Source organism: Gymnoscopelus microlampas (genome assembly GCF_963454915.1).
Source record: "Gymnoscopelus microlampas genome assembly, chromosome: 3".
NCBI classification, from domain to species: Eukaryota; Metazoa; Chordata; class Actinopteri; order Myctophiformes; family Myctophidae; genus Gymnoscopelus; species Gymnoscopelus microlampas.
In genome coordinates, this window is record NC_139940.1 from 27,839,166 (window position 1) to 27,859,165 (window position 20,000).

The 20,000-nt window shown below is 43.5% G+C and overlaps 3 protein-coding genes across 6 annotated transcripts in view; 1 reads left to right on the forward strand and 2 right to left on the reverse strand.

Moving 5' to 3' along the window:
* Positions 1-6,852, reverse strand: part of invs (inversin) — a 35,982-nt gene extending 29,130 nt beyond the window's left edge. For 2 of the 3 annotated variants that reach the window (XM_084052813.1, XM_084052811.1), the window contains exons 1-2: positions 6,749-6,852; positions 6,094-6,196 (exon numbers count right to left, since the gene is read on the reverse strand). In XM_084052813.1, coding sequence (XP_083908939.1) covers positions 6,094-6,096 — 3 coding nt within the window. In that variant the 5' untranslated portion in view covers positions 6,097-6,196; positions 6,749-6,852. Of the gene's footprint in view, positions 1-6,093; positions 6,200-6,748 lie in introns of all 3 variants that reach the window. The other variant, XM_084052812.1, reaches the window with a different exon arrangement.
* A 168-nt stretch (positions 6,853-7,020) lies between these two features.
* Positions 7,021-17,866, forward strand: erp44 (endoplasmic reticulum protein 44). Its single transcript, XM_084051880.1, has 11 exons — positions 7,021-7,168; positions 9,811-9,883; positions 10,086-10,125; positions 10,406-10,521; positions 11,665-11,849; positions 12,415-12,530; positions 12,844-13,018; positions 13,419-13,530; positions 14,172-14,313; positions 15,259-15,361; positions 16,116-17,866. Exons 1-11 carry the CDS (start codon positions 7,109-7,111, stop codon positions 16,224-16,226), a joined length of 1,233 nt encoding a protein of 410 aa, XP_083908006.1. The 5' UTR covers positions 7,021-7,108; the 3' UTR covers positions 16,227-17,866.
* A 93-nt stretch (positions 17,867-17,959) lies between these two features.
* The window catches only part of stx17 (syntaxin 17), an 18,794-nt gene continuing 16,753 nt past the window's right edge, over positions 17,960-20,000 (reverse strand). For both annotated transcript variants that reach the window (XM_084051882.1, XM_084051881.1), the window contains one exon: positions 17,960-19,865. In XM_084051882.1, coding sequence (XP_083908008.1) covers positions 19,584-19,865 — 282 coding nt within the window. In that variant the 3' untranslated portion in view covers positions 17,960-19,583. The remainder of the gene's footprint in view (positions 19,866-20,000) is intronic.

Here is a 20,000-nt window from a genome sequence, read left to right on the forward strand (position 1 = left end):
ACACACACACACACACACACACACACACACACACACACACACAGTGGGTGAAATGCTTTTGTGCAATCTTCCTAGTACGACTTGCATTAAATAAAGAATACGAATATTAATGGGGTCAAAGCACAGAAGAAGGAAAAAGATGATGAAGATGAGTAGATGATGAAGAGGTAGATGGTAAGAAGATGAAGATGATGACTTCCAGAAGAAGACGGTGTGAACAACCAAACATATTTGGTTGTTCACAGTGAGGGCGAGTATCTCTTTATCACAAAATGAAATGGGATGAAATGGTTTGGAAAGCTGGTGCATTTTACATCTTAATGTCTAAGCTGCAGAATTATTGACAGAAGCCTTGAAAGAACGAATATTGGCATAGAGAAACAAAGTCTTTCAGACTTTCAAGGGCCTTAACACAATCTTTCTTTGAAAAGACTACCAGCACTCACTTTCATCCATTTAAGATCTTGTTTATTAATGAAGTCTCTGTTTATTAATGAAGTTAATGAAGTCTCTTCACACAATCTGCCATAATCTGCCAGAGAGCTCCATTAGTTTAATGTAGTGCAAAGTTTGAATGCAAGGCACCAGCCTGCCCGTCAGGAGCATTTAGGCGTTCAGCGTCTTGTTGATGGACATTTCAACACAATGCCAAAAGGACCCAGGATCAACCCGGGAACCTGCAGATTTATTTTAGGTTAATGTGTGACTTTGTGTATTTGCATGAAAATGTTCCTTTGTACATTATTTTTTCCCCCATACATTCTACAATTGTTCAAGAATCAAGATTATAATCAACTTAATTGTCACATCACTGGTTTACAGGTGTAAAGAAGTGGGTGGAATTTGTTTTTGCGCAAGCTCCATCATTTTGTTCTTTTTCAGAAAGCGAGAAGAAGAAAATAGAGGGTGGACAGGGAGAGTAGGGAGGAAAATCAAATATTAAAGAAGCACGTCAAAGAGAATGAAAAAAATCAAGACATCTACATATAGCATAAGACCATCATATACAGTATGTAGGCTACATGAGGTTACAAATAAGGCACGAAAGTGGCAACACATTGGTAGGTCTACATAGCTGCAGGTATGTGCAGGAGATTAGACATGAGGTGCAAAAAAATTCAACCAAACATATTTGGCTGTTCACAGTGAGGGCGAGTATCTCTTTATCACAAAATTATATGGGATGAAATGGTTTGGCAAAGCTGGTGCATTTTACATCTTAATGTCTAAGCCGCAGAATTATTGACAGAAGCCTTGAAAGAACAAATATTGGTATAGAGAAACTGGGATCAACATGGGAGCTGTTTTTAGATCCCAAATTAATAAAGTTTATTAGGAACAATTGTTAATTGTTCCTAATAAACTTATACTAACTATAAACTATATTATTCTCTAAAGGGGTGTTCTCAATTGTCTCAAGTCTTATTAAGAAAGACTTGGTGGGCAAGTTTGAATTGGACACCCTGGGACTCAGCTGACTTTACTGACTGCACCACTGGGGAGACATGGCTAAGTTTCCAGACACCTTCTTGTGCCAGAGTGAGGTATTTTTGTCATTCTGCTGGTTTCGGAGTATTGTAAAATACTTTGGAAGCATTTATAGATTATATACATATAGAATGACAGACTTCTGAACTGACTATAGGCTGCAGTGAAGCAAACGTTTGTCACACATCAGTGGATGATGTTCTGAAAATGAATTTGGGATCTAGAAACAGCTCCTCATGTTAATCCCAGAATTCATATGGCCAGTCTGTAAAGACACATGCAACTGTTTGTCAGCAGCATTGGATATAGCAGAAATGTTAAAATGATCCCTGGCTAATAAGCCAAATATGCCTTAATATATTATAATTGCCTTCTATAAAAGTCATTTTTTTAATAACACCTTAAATATTTTATTCATTTTAGAAACAGTTCATCTTTTACTCAAGAGGGGCAATGCCCGTCTCAAGTTGATGATGTCATTTGTGCAAAAAAGACTGGTTTGATGCTCATATTAACCTTAGGAAGTATTAAGTTGGTTTTCATTTTCACATGCATTCCATAAATTCCATAGGGCTGGACCACACATGGGCAAATTACATCATCAACTTGTGACGGGCATTGCCCCTATTGAGTGACAGTCAAATTAAGTATTTCTAAAATAAATTAAATATTTCAGGTGTTTTTAATTTTCCATTTTAGTTATAGAGGACAATTATGATGTATTAAGGCATATTTGGATTATTAGCCAGGGATCCTTTTACACAATACCGATGCATGGATACGCATGTGCGTGCGTCATAAGTAAGTTCTCACGTTGACATGTTGTCACGTGACTGAACGATGTGTGTGTGTCCCGTGTGCGTGCACATACGTGCTGCGGCCTCTGCGTCTGTCTCTGTGTTTGTGTTTCAGGCTGCATGCACGCACGCCGCATACAGTAGGTGAGGTGTGGCAGTCTCTGTCTGTGTGTCATTCACTGTGATGAATTTGCAAAACAGTGGTGTTAAATTACACACTGTCTCTGGCTGGCAGTAGATCAGTGGTTCTCAAACTATGGCTCGCGACCCAAAGTGGGGTCGCGGGCAGGTGTCGCAACTACCAACACGACCAACGTGAAGAGGAAGTCGAAGACGGCCACTTGACTCCTTGATTCATCCAACAGCACACACACACACGCACGCACGCACGCACACACACACACACACACACACACACACACACACACACACACACACACACACACACACACACACACATACACACACACACACACACACACACACACACACACACACACACAGCCTTTTTAAATTAACTGTAAAGCAGTTATTACAGTGTCTTTAGGACAGTACAGTAATATTCTTACTGTATCAGCTGTACTTTTGTGTCTTTGATAGCAGTAACTGACTAGAGGCACCCAGACCCAGTTTTGATTGACAGTAAAGAGGAGAGAGGAGTGATAATATCAGCCCATTGGGACATCCAATCTGCAAGCCCTATTACTGGGGGACTTCCTGGTTCCCCCAAGGACCAATGAGCTGCCTCCCTCAGCTGGGGGCCGCACCTTGGGGCGCAGCAGGGCCAATCAGCAGGTGGGAACATCTGACTGACACATAGATCAGCTCATTTACATCATTACCACAATGCATCCTGACAAATGAGCCCCCGGGGTGTGGGCCAATCACCTGGGAGCGTAATGCAATTAGGCGGGACCACAGCTGTCAATCTTACAGCCATGGGGGCCAGGTACTAAAACAGCACAGTTCAGGATATCTCTTTTTACCCCCACACTCTCTCTCTCTCTCCCCACACACACACACGCGCACGCGCACACGCACACGCACACGCACACGCACACGCACACGCACACGCACACGCACACACACACACACACACACACACACACACACACACACACACACACACCTTACCAACACAAGATCATCGGTGCAACAAGGCAGTGTTGGACATGTGCATGTGTGTGCTAGGGGTTACAGGAGAGACTGGTTCCCTATCTGTCTCCTGAGGGAGGACAGAAGACTCTCAGCCAGAGAGAGGTGGAGTGTATGAAAGCTCCAGGGAGGCTGAGATTGACTTAAGTTCTCCAAGGACTTATACCTGGGCAGAGATGTGCAAGCACACACTGTGTGTGTGTGTGTGTGTGTGTGTGTGTGTGTGTGTGTGTGTGTGTGTGTGTGTGTGTGTGTGTGTGTGTGTGTGTGTGTGTGTGTGTGTGTGTGTGTCATACGTGCACGTATGCGGTCGCCCGAGCACTGAAGTCCACCGGGGCCAGGTGTTGTTTATGCTTCTAGTCTGAGAGCTGAGAGAGGCCTAACAACAAAGGGAGCAGAGTGAGATGGGAGATGGGAGCTCTCACTCTGGTGAGCGTTTGATTGGCATCTAATCGAGTATTGCTGGTAATGAGGCTTATCTCTGTCTCATTAGGGTGCGATATCATACCGGAACATTCCACTGAGTCGATAGGGTTCTGCACCGCATGTCGCTAATGTGTGCAGTGTATGTGCACGTGTGCATGTGTGTGCGTGCGTGCGTGCGTGTGTGTGCACGTGCAAGTAAAAGCTGGTCAATGCCACAGTTACTGTCAGTCCGTCAGGTTATGCTGGAGATTAATCGCAGCCATTGATACACTCACCCCCAGCCCCTTCCAGTGTTGGCTGTATATTGGCTCTCACCAGCCCATGTTAGAGGGGAATACAGCCGCTAAAATAGAGTACCAACTGATCTGTTCTCAGTAACAGGGAATTGATCCAGTCCCAGTCACTCTGACTGAGTGGTTTAGGTGCTGTCAAAAACAATCTGAATGGGGGGGGGGGGCTGCCTGGGGGCCACAGCCAGTTAGCGCACTGACCGTAATGCTCCCTGTGAGTCGTGAGGAGTTCGAATCCAACTCCCTTCTTGTCTCCCCTCTCGCTGCCCTAGTTTTCCAGGCTCTCTACAGTCCTCTATCTAAATAAAGCATGAAATGGCCCAAAAATGAATGTTTAAAAACACTCGGAAAGACAGCGGAGGACCAACAGTGTTGTGATAACGTCCCATTATGTCCCTAATGAGACAGCCCCGGGAGAGAGAGAAGAGAAAAGGGAGAGGGGGGGGGCACAGAGATCAGCTTGGGGACTTGTTCTCCTCCCCCCATTCCTTTCTACCCTCCAACTCTTTCCCCACCCCTCAAGAGTCTAATTGGACTAAAACTGTGATCTAATTAAATGTCCAATTAGAGTGCAGAGAGCCATGTGCCCGCCGGCAAATCAGAGCACAGGGACATAATCAGCTGGAAAAACAAACAAAAAATCAATGGGAAAGAGGGGAAAGGGAGAAAGATGGAAAAAACAGAGAGAAGAAGAGAAGGAAAAAATGGAAGAAGATGGACAGATGAAATCAGAGGGGAGGAGAGAAAGAGCGGAGTATCTAACACTAGACTTTAATTATATGTATCACAACTTCAGACATAAGAGCTATTTTATACGAATGTGAATATCATTATACCAAATTGACTATTCATTACTCAATATACCTTACAGCTGCATGGTTAAAAGGAGTCGTCATCCAACACTGTGGTGGTTTATACACAGTATTACAACATATAACAATTGGCTAAATTTGACAGAACTTTTGATATAAGCCAGTAAAGCCACGCATACTGTATGGTCCAATCAGTTCATCTTTTGTCACTTGTAAGAGCTTGAGATTTCACCACCAGTTTCACTCTCCTGGCATCCAATGTCATTTGTCAGATTATAACGAGGTGATATCCTCCCAAAAATAACACATGCATTGAATGCACTTTGAGCACTCAACCCACACACACACACACACACACACACACACACACACACACACACACACACACACACACACACACACACACACACACATGCACGCGCAAACACACGAAAATCTCTCTAACTCCATCTGTGGTTTTCTTACACACTGGGAACCCCCTATGGACAGCTTTAGCCCATCAAATATTAATACTGGGATTCAATTCAACATTCCATCCTGATCCCCTTAACAATTAGCTCTCTTACACACACTTACTGTAGGCCTTTTACACATCATCCACACAGAGAAACAGAAACAGATAGTATATGGCAGATACAACAATTATTATATCCACATTTTATCTCTGGTTTCTATGGATGACGCCGGTTGTAGTTGTTCCTACATTTGATTTATAATCCAGAACACTGTTCAATATTTAACTTGTGTGTGAGCATGTATTTATGTGTGTGTGAGTGTGAGTGTGTGTGTGTGTGTGTGTGTGTGTGTGTGTGTGTGTGTGTGTGTGTGTGTGTGTGTGTGTGTGTGTGTGTGTGTAATAGGGAGGGAATAAGAGATGGAGAGACAGAAATGTGTGTCTGCATGTGTGTGTGTGTGTGTGTGTGTGTGTGTGTGTGTGTGTGTGTGTGTGTGTGTGTGTGTGTGTGTGTGTGTGTGTGTGTGTGTGTGTGTGTGTGTGTGTGTGTGTGTGTGTGTGTGTGTGTGTGAGAGAGAGAGAGAGAGAGAGAGAGAGAGAGAGAGAGAGAGAGAGAGAGAGAGAGAGAGAGAGAGAGAGAGAGAGAGAGAGAGAGAGATTTGGATTCTTACCATTGCTGGGGAGGCCTCAGCAGATGTTCCCCAGTTCAAAGCATCCTGAGTGGTTCTGTTCTGGATGCTTCTCCAAGTCCCCTACTTGCCCTGATCCTGCCTCCTACTGGGACCAAGAAAAGAGGATCACTCACATACTGAGACCTGTCCACCTGTTCACACTCTAACTGCCAACACACAGTGTATTATTATGACTGACTTGGTACTGTGGAGAGAAACCTTTATTACTGGCTCTTTACCTTCTTATGGGAATGGGATACAGTAATGTATGCACTTCTGCAAGATGGCATGAAGTATAACTGTACACACAGAACTTCAGAGTCCTGCCAGGACAAACTATCTTTCTGATAACGGTTTTGGCAGAGACTATACCAGACAAAGCTGAACACTTTTTCCGACAGCCTAACAGCACGATTTTGCATTTGTGGAAAAGAGCCGTACGTGCAATCGCTGCCTTTTAGAGGCTTGGAGGAAGACAACATTATAAAGTATTCCAAAAGTGATGCAATTCACCCCCGTTTAAAGAAATCGGTGATTCATACGCGTATTTTGCTCACAGGACACATTGTATACAACCCACGTAGTTGCGCAGACAGTTATAGTGACTGCATTTGACATATCCATTGAATGTTAACATCGGTTGTATTTACTTTACCTTTACTTTTTCCCTTTGTCTCGGATGAAGTCAGAAAAGTTGTCTTCCAAGGCGTCCCGTTGGGTCGCAAACATCTGGGGGGGTTATAAAAACACTACAACTCCCGTTGCGCGTCGCGAGGCGACCGAGCGCCATGCTTGTAGTTCCGCTCGTCGCGCCGCGCTCTGCTCCGCGGACGAGTCGCCTCGCGGCCCAAAACTACAACTCCCATCGAGTTTAAAGCAACACCCGGAAGTAGCAGCTCGCGGTTCCGTGGTCACCGTGAGATCGGCTCGCCGTCCTTCCTGCTGCAGTGAGACAGAGAGGAGGAGAGTGAGTGGCGTCGAGCTGAGCAGCAACATCCATTACCTTTCTATTGCAATGAAGCTGTTACCAACATCACCGTGTCTCCAGGGCGGCTGCGTCGGGGTTCTACTGCTGGTAAGAACCTCTGTTCTACAGCCTGCACTAAACAGCCATAATAATATAATAGCTTATGGTCTAGCCAGCCCCCAAGCTAGCTGTTAGCCGACTGACGTTAGCTCGGTTGCTGTTTGATAACCAGTGAGTGACTATAGCCTGTGTTGGCCAGTAAAGTGGCTAATATGACTAGCAGGGCTAAAGAGAAGCCGCCTTTGGACCTTTTGACGGCTCATAATGAGCCATCAAAAAGGTCCAACGGTGGCATCTTTTAGAGACCCGCAGAGAGAGGGTCACCTGAATGAGTTATATTATAACTCATTCAGGTGACCATCTCTCTCTCTCTGTGCCTCTCCCAAGGCTATACGTCTTGTCACAGAGCGACGCCTAGCCAACTTAGTAACGTTAAATTCTAATGAACTACAACTCTGTGTCAGGCTCAGTGTCACATTAACGCCAAATGAGCAGCATCCACCCATCCATCCAACATTCATTAGGCAACAGATAGTTTGATCTTTGATGAACCAGGAGGTGAAGGCTAGTCTACTGCATCTTGACACTGTCTGCTTGCTTGCTTGATTTGCATGGCTATGGCTGTCAAGCTAAAAGTGTTCGTTTGTTTAATGAATGGACGTGTTTGATATATTTGTTTGGGGTGAACGTTAGTTACATGGATCTTTCTTTGTGGATGTAGTAGTAAGTAAGTTGTCAGCTTGCTTGCTTTCATGCATCTCTGTGTTCTCCGGAACGATGCTTGCCGGTTGGTGAGTTCCTCTGTTGTGGCTCATTCCTATTGGCTGACAACCCGGAACTGTAGTCAGCGCCTCTGTTTGCAGAGTTTGGGCCTGAAAAAAAAAGGAAAAATAAAAACTTTGTTCCCCCCACATTGATGATCTCTTATTTTACTAATCTTATAAGTACGTTTAGAACATTATACATCAGACCATGGCAGTATCTTTTTATATTTCACGAAGCCATGCTTACAGTTTCTTGTTATCTGTGTGGAGCTGAATCTTGGAACCTACATGGTACAAAATAATTGGTTGCACAGCTATGGAAGAAGAGACTGTCAGGAAAAACCTCTACTGTAAGGTCATCTTACCATACTGGTATGCCACAGCATGTGTTTAAGCGCTGAAAATAGCTTTGTGTGTGTGTGTGTGATAGAGAGCGGAACAGAGACGCTGTGCATGTTCAGAAACAGTTGGACATTAGATTGACTTCCTTGTTAAAGCAGTACTGTGTAACTTTACTCTTCTACCCCGGATTTGAACCCGGTTTCCTGCTCAAGTGCTGAAGTTTTTACCATTCAGCTAATAGAGCCGACCTGCTTGCTCGGGGATTAATTGAATCTTGACCATCAGGTCAACATTTGTGCTAGATCCTTTGTCTAGGTGAGACATGACCTTTGACACGATCTAAATGTCTCATTAGAAGAGCAGGGAGACAAAATACAACCACCCCAATTGTATAAGTTATATTATATTAACATACTCCACCGTACAGATTGGACACAATTACATTTTATTCATTTAAAAAAGTTACATAGTGAGGCTTTAAGGCAAACAATACAGTTTTAATAGCCTAGCAAATGAATTTCGCTCAGCCATCTCTTGAGCAACTACTCTCTCTACTACTCTTAATTTGACTGCTGTCTCACCCCAGACATAGAAGCCTAGACTAGGCTTCTATGTATTTGCATTTCAAACTGGTGTGGTTTGGTAGAAACATATCCTGTTTGACAGGTGTTAAAGTTGCAGAGATCAGATCAGATAAGAATATTCCACATTTTCAAAGCATCACAAATGCTGCAGATGTGTTTACTGCAATGATGACATGATATACCACTAGGACATTATAGACTGTAGTCATAATTGGGGGGGGGGGTGGGCGGTCTACCTGCATTATGTGAGTGGATGGTGTTTTTAAGATGCTTTATCTTAACTCTGTATGGGGGAGCAATTAGTGTAAATAAATACTTTGTGATACATCTGTTTGTGTGTGTGGTGTATATACACATACACACACACACACACACACACACACACACACACACACACACACACACACACACACACACACACACGTATATAGACTTGATATGAAATAGTAATGGTACACCTTACTTCTCTTCTGGCCTATGTTTTGACCGCAACCCCTCTTTTCTCTTTATAATGCTCTTCCTCATTGCCTGCATGTCCTCTTTTGGCTCTTGCTCTCTACCAAACAACTTTCTAGTCTGCGTCTTTTCTCCTGTTGCCGCTTTCAGCAGGAAATAATTGAAATAAGTCGGAAGCGGTATAGATTGATTGATAGATACTAGATCGATAGATGCTGTCTTATATTTATTATTATGTTATGAGACAAAATGGCATCTGGGAATTGGGATTTTGGATATCGTAATATTGTTTTGTCTTTGTCCTTTGACTGTTCTAGCTGTTCTATTATCTGCCCATATTACCCACTTGGTTATTATATAGGTATTACTGATTATTATTTATTTAGATCTCATTGTAATGTAAACTTTGTGAAAGCACCAATAGTCATCCCCACAACATTACAATATAGATATTGAGGTACAGTTACAGTAGTATCATAGTTTGTATTGGGTCAGTGTTTTTCAGTGTGTCTAATTCTAATTCCCTTTCTCTATGTTTGTGTAGGTGATGGGTCTCTCTGCCCCAGGACAGACGGAGATCACCAGTCTGGACACAGGAAACATTGATGACACCCTCAGTAAGACACTCCAAGTTCTTTTCTCTTAAAGCATGATGATACCTTTTCTGTCTTCTGCCTCTCAGTTCTCATAGAAGGACTCTAGAATTTTCTAGGGATGTACACAGATTTGTAAAGGTTGTGCAGACCCACGGTTTGGTTCAAACCTTGCCCTTTGAGACATTATTTTGGTTCATACAGTACCGTGTGTTTGTCTTTGCAGATAATGCTGGGGTGGCATTAGTGAACTTCTATGCAGACTGGTAAGTGTGTCAATGCACTTTGTTGGACTCGCCCTTCAGTTGTCAAGGGATTGCACCCATTATCCTTTTTATTTTGATTCACGTGTTTATTACATTCAAACAAAATTCTGACCTCCTGCTGTTTTTCCTCCAAGATAAAAGTAACACTAAACATGTCAGCATGTCAGAAGTAATCTAACCCTGGACAAACCTGCTACTGTTAAACTTAGTTAAAGAACAAAAGAAGTAATATTATGCAAAGCCCGCAAACCACACAATACCACCTCCCTCTCTCTTTCAGGTGTAGATTTAGTCAGATGCTCCATCCAATCTTTGAGGAGTCCTCTAACCTGGTGAGGGAGGAGTATCCTGATGCTAAACAGGTTGTGTTTGCTCGTGTCGACTGTGACCAACATTGTGAGTATTGACTCCTCTTCTCTTTTTTCTTATAGGCATAATTATATTTACCTTTTCTTCTTCTATTTCTAGTTATTAATAATAATAGTAATATTAATGAACATTATTATATTTCTTGTAATATCAGTTTGGTGCTCTAAGTTTCTTAAACACACGCACGCACACACACACAAGCAAGACTTCCACAGAAAAAATTGCGAAGGTGTCATTCTCATTCCTGTGTCAAGTGTGCCTGCAGAGTGGTGATTCTTCTCACTCCAAAACCGAATCAGAACTACACACTGTAGCAGAAATAAAGCATTGTTGAAAATGAAAGGAACGTTGTTGAAAATGAAAATGAAATTTTGCTAGGACTTATTTTTTATGCACATGGAGGAGCACAAAGAGTGCCTGATTCTAATGTAATTCTCATCCATTTGTTCAAGGCCGAAGCTGTTATTTTTATATTATTCCTTTATGTTCAAATAGTTTTCAGTATAAAATATACTAGTATGCTGTAAGACATGTTAGGCTACATCATTCAATGCACCTACCTGTCATTCATGCGTTGAAAAGAGAGATAGCTGTTTTTTTTAATCATATGTCCGACAAACTGTAATCATTCTGGACATTCTGGATGGCAGTTTAAAATCCCAGTGTGACCTCAGACTACACCGAAGCACAAACAAAATACCAGACTCTTTTGAGATAAAACAAATTAAAGAGAATAATTGATAACCAGCAAACTGTTTGAAGACTAATGACAAAACTGCTGCAGCCTGTGAAGACTGGAGGCTTAGAGACACCCTGCAGCGTGACTGACACCTGCCACACACACACACACACACACACACACACACACACACACACACACACACACACACACACACACACACACACACACACACACACACACACACACACACACTCATTCACTGTGAGCCGACAGAATATTTACCCTCGGTGGGGGGCAGCTTTCATGTGAGAGATCAGAGCTCGCAGGCGACTGAAGGCAGTGTTTTCAGACTGCAGTCATACCACTATCTCTGTCTCTGCCCCCCCCCCCCCCCCCCCCCATCCACCCATGTCCCTGTGTCTTTACTGCTCTGCTCCTTCCACGCCATCAACTGATTTGTCGCGTTTTTTTCTTTTTGTACCGTGCAGCGGACATTGCCCAACGCTACCGGATCACGAAGTACCCTACACTGAAGCTGTTCCGAAACGGAATGATGATGAAGAGGGAGTACAGGGGTCAAAGGTCGGTGACGGCCATCGCCGACTTCATCCGCCAACAGAAGATAGACCCCATCAAAGAGCTCCAGTCCCTGGAGGAGATCAGTACCGTGGATGTGAGTGGGCAAAGCAAAAGCTCATACAAGGCTATGTTCATACAAAACATACACACACACACACACATTTGTATTGCAATACTTGTGAGGCCATCACAGCATTGTAGGACGGTGATTTTATGAATGCAATTCTTACAACCTTTTGCCACTTTTTTGCCATAACTCCAACTCTAACCTCTAAAATGCCTAATCCTAACACCCACCCCAAAACCTTTTTTAACCATAAAACAACCATTTCTGGGGCGCCCGCTAGCCTAGCGCTCTAGGCGTATACCACATAGGTTCTAATGCCTGATGGCGTGTCGCGGGTTCGTATCCCATTCCCGACGACCTTTGCTGCGTGTCTCTCCCCGTCTCTCTCTCCCTGTTTCCTGTCATACTATACTATCAAAAGACCCCAGAAAGAAGAAAAAAAAAGAAAGAAAAAAAAACATTTCTCTTATGAGGACACACACACACACACACACACACACACACACACACACACACACACACACACACGCACACCCCATTATCAAATAAACTGTAGCCAATAATCTCTCGTTTGTCTCTTCTTATTCACCAGAGGAGCAAGAGGAACATCATAGGTTTCTTTGAAGAGAAGGACTCAGAGAACTACCACAGTTTCGAGAAGGTTGCCAACATCCTTCGAGACGACTGCTCATTCATGGCCGCCTTCGGGTGAGAAAAAAAAAGACGAGCTCAGGCTTAGACATAACCCTACTTATTGTACAGTAGGCCATGCACCCCTCTCATTGACACACGCTTATTAAAACGCGTGGCCTCTTTTTAGTTGCTGGATCTGTGGTTTTAAGTCAGCGATTCTCAATGTTAGGTCGGGGGACCACCAGTGGGTCCAAATGGACACTTACATGTCCCAGAGATAAAATAAAAAAATAGGAGGCCCCCCTAGTGGTCCCTGGACCTGACATTGAGAACCAGTGGTTTAGGTCTCGATTCTGTTTGATGATCCGTTCCTCTTCCCCCCATCCAGTGCTACATCAGAGGCTGAGAGGTTCAGCGGAGACAACGTCATCTATAAGCCCGTAGGGGAGACTGTTCCTGACATGGTGTACCTGGGTTCACTCACAAACTTTGACCTCACCTATGCCTGGGCCCAGGACAAATGCGTTCCCCTGGTCAGGGAGATCACCTTTGAAAACGGAGAGGTCAGTTCCCACTTGTTGAACACATGCAACACATCTCCAATAGTCTGTAATTGCCCATTTCTATCAGTATATCATATGGATGCGTATTATTTTTGTTTTGTGTAGCATGATAAAGATATATAGGATTATTATAAATGATGAAAGAAATAATTACATATATTTGTGTGTTTATATTTGTAAATTTGTGTGTATACATAATGTTTGATGATTATGTATGTACTTATTCTTTCTAAGAACAGAAATGTTTCTTTCTTCAGCGTTTATGCTTTGTCATCCTACGAGTGTATGTAGAGCCAGCAGTGAAATGTAATCCAGACCCATGAGTCATGCTTAATGCATTCCTAAGTGGGGCCACACAATGTCATTCTTTGACTCACTATTGTGTCTGTGTGTTTCTCAGGAGCTAACTGAAGAGGGGCTTCCATTCCTCATCTTGTTCCATGTCAAGGAAGACACTCAGAGCTTAGAACATTTCCAGCACGAGGTGGCTCGTCAGCTCATCAGTGAGAAAGGTGTGTGCGTGCGTGCATGCGTAAGAATGCATCTGTCAAGTTTTGTACATTCTGTCCGCCACTGTCTAAAATCTGGGGGCACTTTTTAAACTAATTATCCCCCCCCCCAGTATTAATTCAGTGTAGAATTACCAAGCCCTAATCTGTTCCCAATCAAAGAATCTTAAAGGATAACATACAGTAGTTAAGCCAAGATGTGTGGCAGCGATTATAGCAGGAAACAACAACAGCATGTGTTTTAAGGAGCAAGCACATGAAAACAAAAATAATGATATGGCGGACCATAACAGTGTAGTTTAAATGCAAAATATTAACCTGGACTAGCAAATAAAAAATAATTTCAACAGAAAATATTGCTACCCTTCCCCTGATTTCAATGACGTTCGGGGATATACAGCTATATTTTTTCCTTTTGCCCCTACAGTATACACGCCAGTCCATATTGTGTGTGTTTGTGTCTGTGTGTGTGTGTGTGTGTGTTATGACTCGGGTTGCTATTTACATGCATGTTCAGTTATGTGTGCCTGAGCATCCTTGATCCTTCGCCCTCCCCAGGGTTATGAGTTAGTTTGGGCTGCATTCAAACAGTTTTATACAGTACGTATGTGGTCTTAAAGCCAATGTTCCTGTCTCTCCCTCAGGGTCTATAAACTTCCTGCATGCAGACTGTGAGAAGTTCCGTCATCCTCTGCTGCACATTCAGAAGACCCCTGCAGACTGTCCTGTCATTGCTATAGACTCATTCAGACACATGTATGTCTTCCCCGAGTTCAAAGACATTAAGTAAGTACCTCCTGTTCAAAACAAAAACAACAACTACTCTTCAAATGTTGGGACCGGCAATCCCCATGGATCTGTGTAGAATAGATCAACTTGGTGTTAGTATAAATTTTGCACGCACGCACGTGCACACACACACACACACACACACACACACACACACACACACACACACACACACACACACACACACACACACACACACACACACACATCCCACTCAGAACACAACATGACATGCTGCATACAGAGCACCAGAGAAATGTCACACATCTTAAAATCTATCCTTTATTAATGGGCCAGGACAGCGGTGCTAATGTGACATGATTTGGCACGTGCAATTAGCGCTAAACTAATCCAGTCTAATCTAATTTAATCTTATTTATTCTGCCCCCCCACCACCATCATCACCACTCTGCCCCCCACCCCCTCCTCAATCAGCGTTAGATCAGATAGACAGAGCCCTGAGGACTGACCAGCCCTCCACAACCTAATTACATCACATCACTATCTCACCAACACTACATGTGGCACACACAGCACAATCACATTAGTGCCATGTATGTTCTATACGTGTATATGTGTGTGTATGTGCTTGGATGCTGTTCCAACACCCAAAGATGCTGTGATTGGGGACCAGCTCCCTGTGTGTGTGAGAGAGATATGACATGACATGACAAGATCTCATGACCTTTGGTTATTAATAAGCACACTTCAGAGGGTGGGGGGTTTTATATGGATGAATGTTGCTCCATGACACATCTAGGCAGGCTAATGTATTTTATTGCTGCCCAAAGCAATATTGTTTTATTTCGACGGTTTAATTCCTATCTGTACCTCGTAGTTTCTTCTGGTCTGTCTTTATTGCCGACCTTTCTGTGTAGGAATGCATGGGGAGCACGGTCGTCAGTCATACAACTTATTTTTTTCCTGGTTTGTGATTTCCAGGATTCCCGGCACGCTGAGACAGTTTGTGTTGGACCTACATTCTGGGAAGTTGCACCGAGAGTTCCACCATGGACCCGACCCCACGGACAGCACACCAGGACAGGTCTGCCAACAGCAGCATTACACACTCTGGTGTTACACAACATCTGCTCATGTCCCATGATATTTAAAAAAGTTAGCCTGTCAAAACCGGGAAAGCATCATTTTAGATTTTAGCTATACAGTATGTAGCTAAAAATCTTTCTATTTTCTCAAAAATAGCAGATATACAAGCTCGAGCTTGTGCTATTTCTGAACATTTTTGAAAAAAATCTTTAAAGTGTTGGAAAAAAAATCCAAACAATTTTGCATTTTTTAACACAAATCTCTCTCTTTTTCTCGGCGGGGGGTGGGTCCATGACCAAATACATATGATTATGCGGGGCCCTTGGCATGAAATAGTTTGAGAACCACTGGTTTAGAAGGCGTATAATCGGCCTCAGGTCTTAATGGGTTAAATTCCCCCCTTTATTATATAATACATAATAAGCTGTTTCAGCGTTGCGCTGATAATAATTTAAAGACTGTCAGGCAACTGTAAAACAACCATAAAACAACCATTTCTGGGGCGCCCGCTGGCCTAGCGCTCTAGGCGCATACCACATAGGCTCTAATGCCTGATGGCGTGTCACTCCCTGTCTCTCTCTCCCTGTTTCCTGTCATTCTCTACTATACTATCAATAAAGGCAGAAAGACCCAAAAAAGAAAAACAAAACATTTTTCTTATGAGGACCAAGGACAATTGTCCTTAAAATATCGTATCAAATCCTACTACATTTTTTTCAATTTAAACTACATGTGCACCCCTGCACCCCCAGGAGGAGACGGCAGGAGAAGTAGCCAGCAGCCCGCCAGAGAGTTCGTTTCAGAAGCTGGCGCCCAGTGAAAGCCGATACACCATCCTCAGCAGGGACCGCGACGAGCTGTGATCTCTACCACCTCACAGGGAACCTGTGACTCCATGCCACGCCCCGGGGGGGTCAGGGAGGGGGAATAGGGTTTGGACAGGCCGACGGGACAGCAACACCCAACACCCTTACTGAACAGAGCGAGAGAGAGAGAGCAAGGAAGAATGGGAGGTGAAGATGATGAGAGAGAGAGAGAAGAGTGCAGTCTATGACACAACCGTGTTGGAATAACGTATATTTTCATAACTCTTATGTGTATAATTTTTATTTTGGATAAATACGGGAGGGGGGGGGGGGCGATAAGAAAAAAAAGAAAATTAAATTGTGTGTGTGTGGGAGGGAGTTGGGGGTCATCAAAATAATTGTATTTTTTATTTTTTTTTGAGCTTGTAAATATGTTTGTGCTAAGTGGGCATGTCCGTCATCATCGGTCTAAATTAAATGCAGAGATTTCTTTATTTTATTTCTTTTCATTTTTCGTCATCCTGTTTATTTGTACTGTAGGAAAACAGCAGAGTGTGCGCCGTTCACTCCGGTTCTGTGGTTCCAGAAGTCCCGTTTAGTCCAGTTCAGTGTGTCTAGTGGGAGAGTCCCCGCCCCGCCCCCGCCCCGAGGAGCCTCACTGACCTCCTCACTGACCTCATAGCTGCATCTCAATAGTTCCCCATTCAAGTCCAATTTGTTTGTGTAGCACAATGTAGGATATTGAGTCGATTTAAATGGCTTCCTTTCCGCGTGTGCTCCACACATATTGGCCAGGTAAAATGACTAGAAATATTTTTAGATACATTAACCACTTAAACCCTGGTGTCCCTATTTTGGGCATGTCATTATAGGTCAAAATGTACAAAAAAAGAAAGGAAATTCAAATAGCCGATCCACAAGCTCACAAGGCGTTGCAATGCAACACTTGAGCTTGTAGATCGGCTTTTTTTCCCAGAGTAGACAAAGTATAAAGTAGGGCTTAAATGGTTAATAACTTTCAAACAAGGTAGAAGAAGAGGTAAAAGAGCCACTCTAAGACTCTTGAGAGGCACCCCTCCTCTTCCTGGTACTAACGGTTAATAGATGATGATTGATGATGTCACTGATTTGCCAAGGAGCCTCTGAGCTGTGTTCCCGGGAAACCAGACAAGGAAGAGAAAAAAAGTGGCTTGAAATGAAGTTAGAGAGAGATGATCCTGAACCTCACTGACTGTTCATTTTGTTTACCTGTTGTAAAATGTGTCTTTGTACTGAGACAGTGAATATCTCTCCCAAGTCTGTCCCAGTGTTTTACAGCCAGCGATACAAGGGGGGTGGGGTGGGGGGGGAGACTGTGATCAGCAGCAGACCAGCTGTAGTCTGTGGACTTTACAGTAGTTTTTTCTAAAAATGGCATCCTCGCTTAACATCCTTCAAAGGTTTTGTCACAAGTCTAGTTCCCTGAGGTCCAATTGGTTTGAATGGACCAAAGAGACAAGTCAGACGAGGTCGCTGTGTTTGTACTGGATGCCCTTCCTTGCCCTGCAGAAGCCTGCGTAGTGACATATCAACCGACTTACAGAAGGACAGGCGTAGTGGTTGGGGGAGAGGGGGGGTGTCATTTCAAAAACAGTCATCTCGGAGAAGGAAAACAAATGAAAAAACAAAAAAAACTAAATTAAAACCATTTTACAGGATTTTGTGTTGTCTCAATTGTCATGTTTTAAGAGCTACCACCTAGCGCTTTACGTTGTCTTTAGTAAATTACAGAGACTGACTGAAAGGCTGTTTTTATTTGGCAGAAGAAAAGCTTTGTAAGAAACGAATGGTAAATGTACACATAGTGCTACAGCAAGACCCTACTGACCCTAGAAGTGATCTGTAGCTAATGGCACTTGGGTGCTTTCTGCTTTTTGTACAATGCAGCTTTCACGCTCACATTATGAACACGTGGTATTACACTTTAGTAAAGGGCTTGATGTACTTTGTTGCACATTGAAAAGAGACGATCTACAAGCTCACAACACGTGACGTGTTAGCGTAGCTATCTTTGGTGCGTGACATTGTAGCGCATTGGTTTAAACGCGCATCAACGTCAGACCAGACGAGCAAAAATATATTTAAAAATGTTCTCATACTCAAGCTCTACTTTTTGCAGTTATGAGACAGGAGAACGCATTTTCCTCACAATACAGACTGACATTATTCTTTAGTCTTGAGAATAAAACTATGATGGAAATTCACATTATGGACATTTCATATACATAACTCTCTTGCCCTTCCTGTGAGCTGATCACTGAGGCTTTAGTAGCGCTAATCTGAAACAGTGGTCTAACATTTTTCATTTAATTGTTGGGAACACACAAAAACAGTGGTTGAGAATAGCTGACCGTGTTTAACCAACATAACATGATTTCTTGCAGTCTCAACAGAAAGGCACAAAGGCATGCGGAAAAGCCCAAGCAACCACAAACCAAACTGTAGTGTCTTTAAATAGTAGGAACTATAATGAACCAGTTTTGACAGTGTATAAGCACCGGCTTCGAATGCTATCAATGCATTGAATGGGAGATTATCACGTTTTATCAGACCATTGAATGGGCAAGTAGGCGACGAGTAGGCGATACACGGACCTACCCGCGATTTGTCAGACCATTCATTGGCCGTAATCAGGAGCTACTGACCTACTCGGAGGCGGAGCAGTCCCCACAACATGATTTACGATTCTGTGCCTATCGGTACATAACTCCAACGGCGCTGAGTAGGCTATGGCGAATGTCACAACGTTCAGGACGGCAACTCGCTCGCTTTAACTCGCTCGGTGGTCCTTCACGTGGTTCCAGTTCGCCTGAGACACACGCCTCCGTCATGGTCCGAAACCAAAACCGAAACTGGACTTTTTAAGTCATCTACGTCGCCTACTTCGCCCATTCAATGGTCTGATAAAAGGTGATAATGTCCCATTCAATGCATTGATAGCATCCGAATGGGGTGGTATAACATTAAACCTATATCACATCGTTACAGAAACACCATCCACACACAAGTATATTCCAGCTCTTAAATATGTCTATGGAAAAGTCTTTAAATGATTTGTAATACTGTATGATTCATGGCGTGATAACAATTGTTTTAGGGTCTCACAGTGAGTCTTTCATTAGTAGAGGGTGGGGCTGGAGGTATAGCCTGTTCATTTAAGGTAAACTTCTTAATTTATGCTCCATCATACAATGGTGTCCCGAGTAAAAAATAGCAGCTCTTTGCTATTTTCTGCACGCAACACTGTCATACAGTACAAGAACGTATAAATCGGGCTTTAGACTCAGCCAGCTGATTGGTCAGTCAATCGGGAGGCCCCAGAGTGATTCATCAGCCATTGAGCCTGAGCCAGTGGTTAAGGTTCTGATAGAGTATTCAGAGAGAGACCCAGTCACCAGTCGTATCATGGCTTGACTGCGGGTCAGATGAGGGTTCTGCTGGAGGCGGTGGCGCTGTCAGTTGTTTCATCTGGAAATCCAGTCGGGTTCTGCGATGCTTCTGGACCATGTTGCCCCCTGCGAAACCCAGGGCCCCTCCTCCAAGAGCAGCAGCTATGCCTGCGGCTTTGAACCCCACCAGAAGGCCTATGGGACCCCCAAGCACACCGCCCAACACTGCCCCCGCCACTGGTAATACCGCTAACCTGTAGCCCACCGCCTACAGAGGAGAGAGGAAGGGAGAGAGCGGGACAATGAAGGGAGATTCAAATTATTTCATTTTTGCAATTTACGTTTAAGACCCTGGAACAGGAAGGGGAAAAAACTCAATTAAAATGAAACATACACCGGTGGA

Bases quoted from the DNA above. Each gene is read 5' to 3' on its own strand.
- erp44 (XM_084051880.1), top strand. From the start codon at position 7,109: ATGAAGCTGTTACCAACATCACCGTGTCTCCAGGGCGGCTGCGTCGGG. The intron at 9,884-10,085 runs GTAAGACACTCC...TTGTCTTTGCAG, and splicing joins AAACATTGATGACACCCTCA to ATAATGCTGGGGTGGCATTA. The intron at 10,126-10,405 runs GTAAGTGTGTCA...TCTCTCTTTCAG, and splicing joins GTGAACTTCTATGCAGACTG to GTGTAGATTTAGTCAGATGC.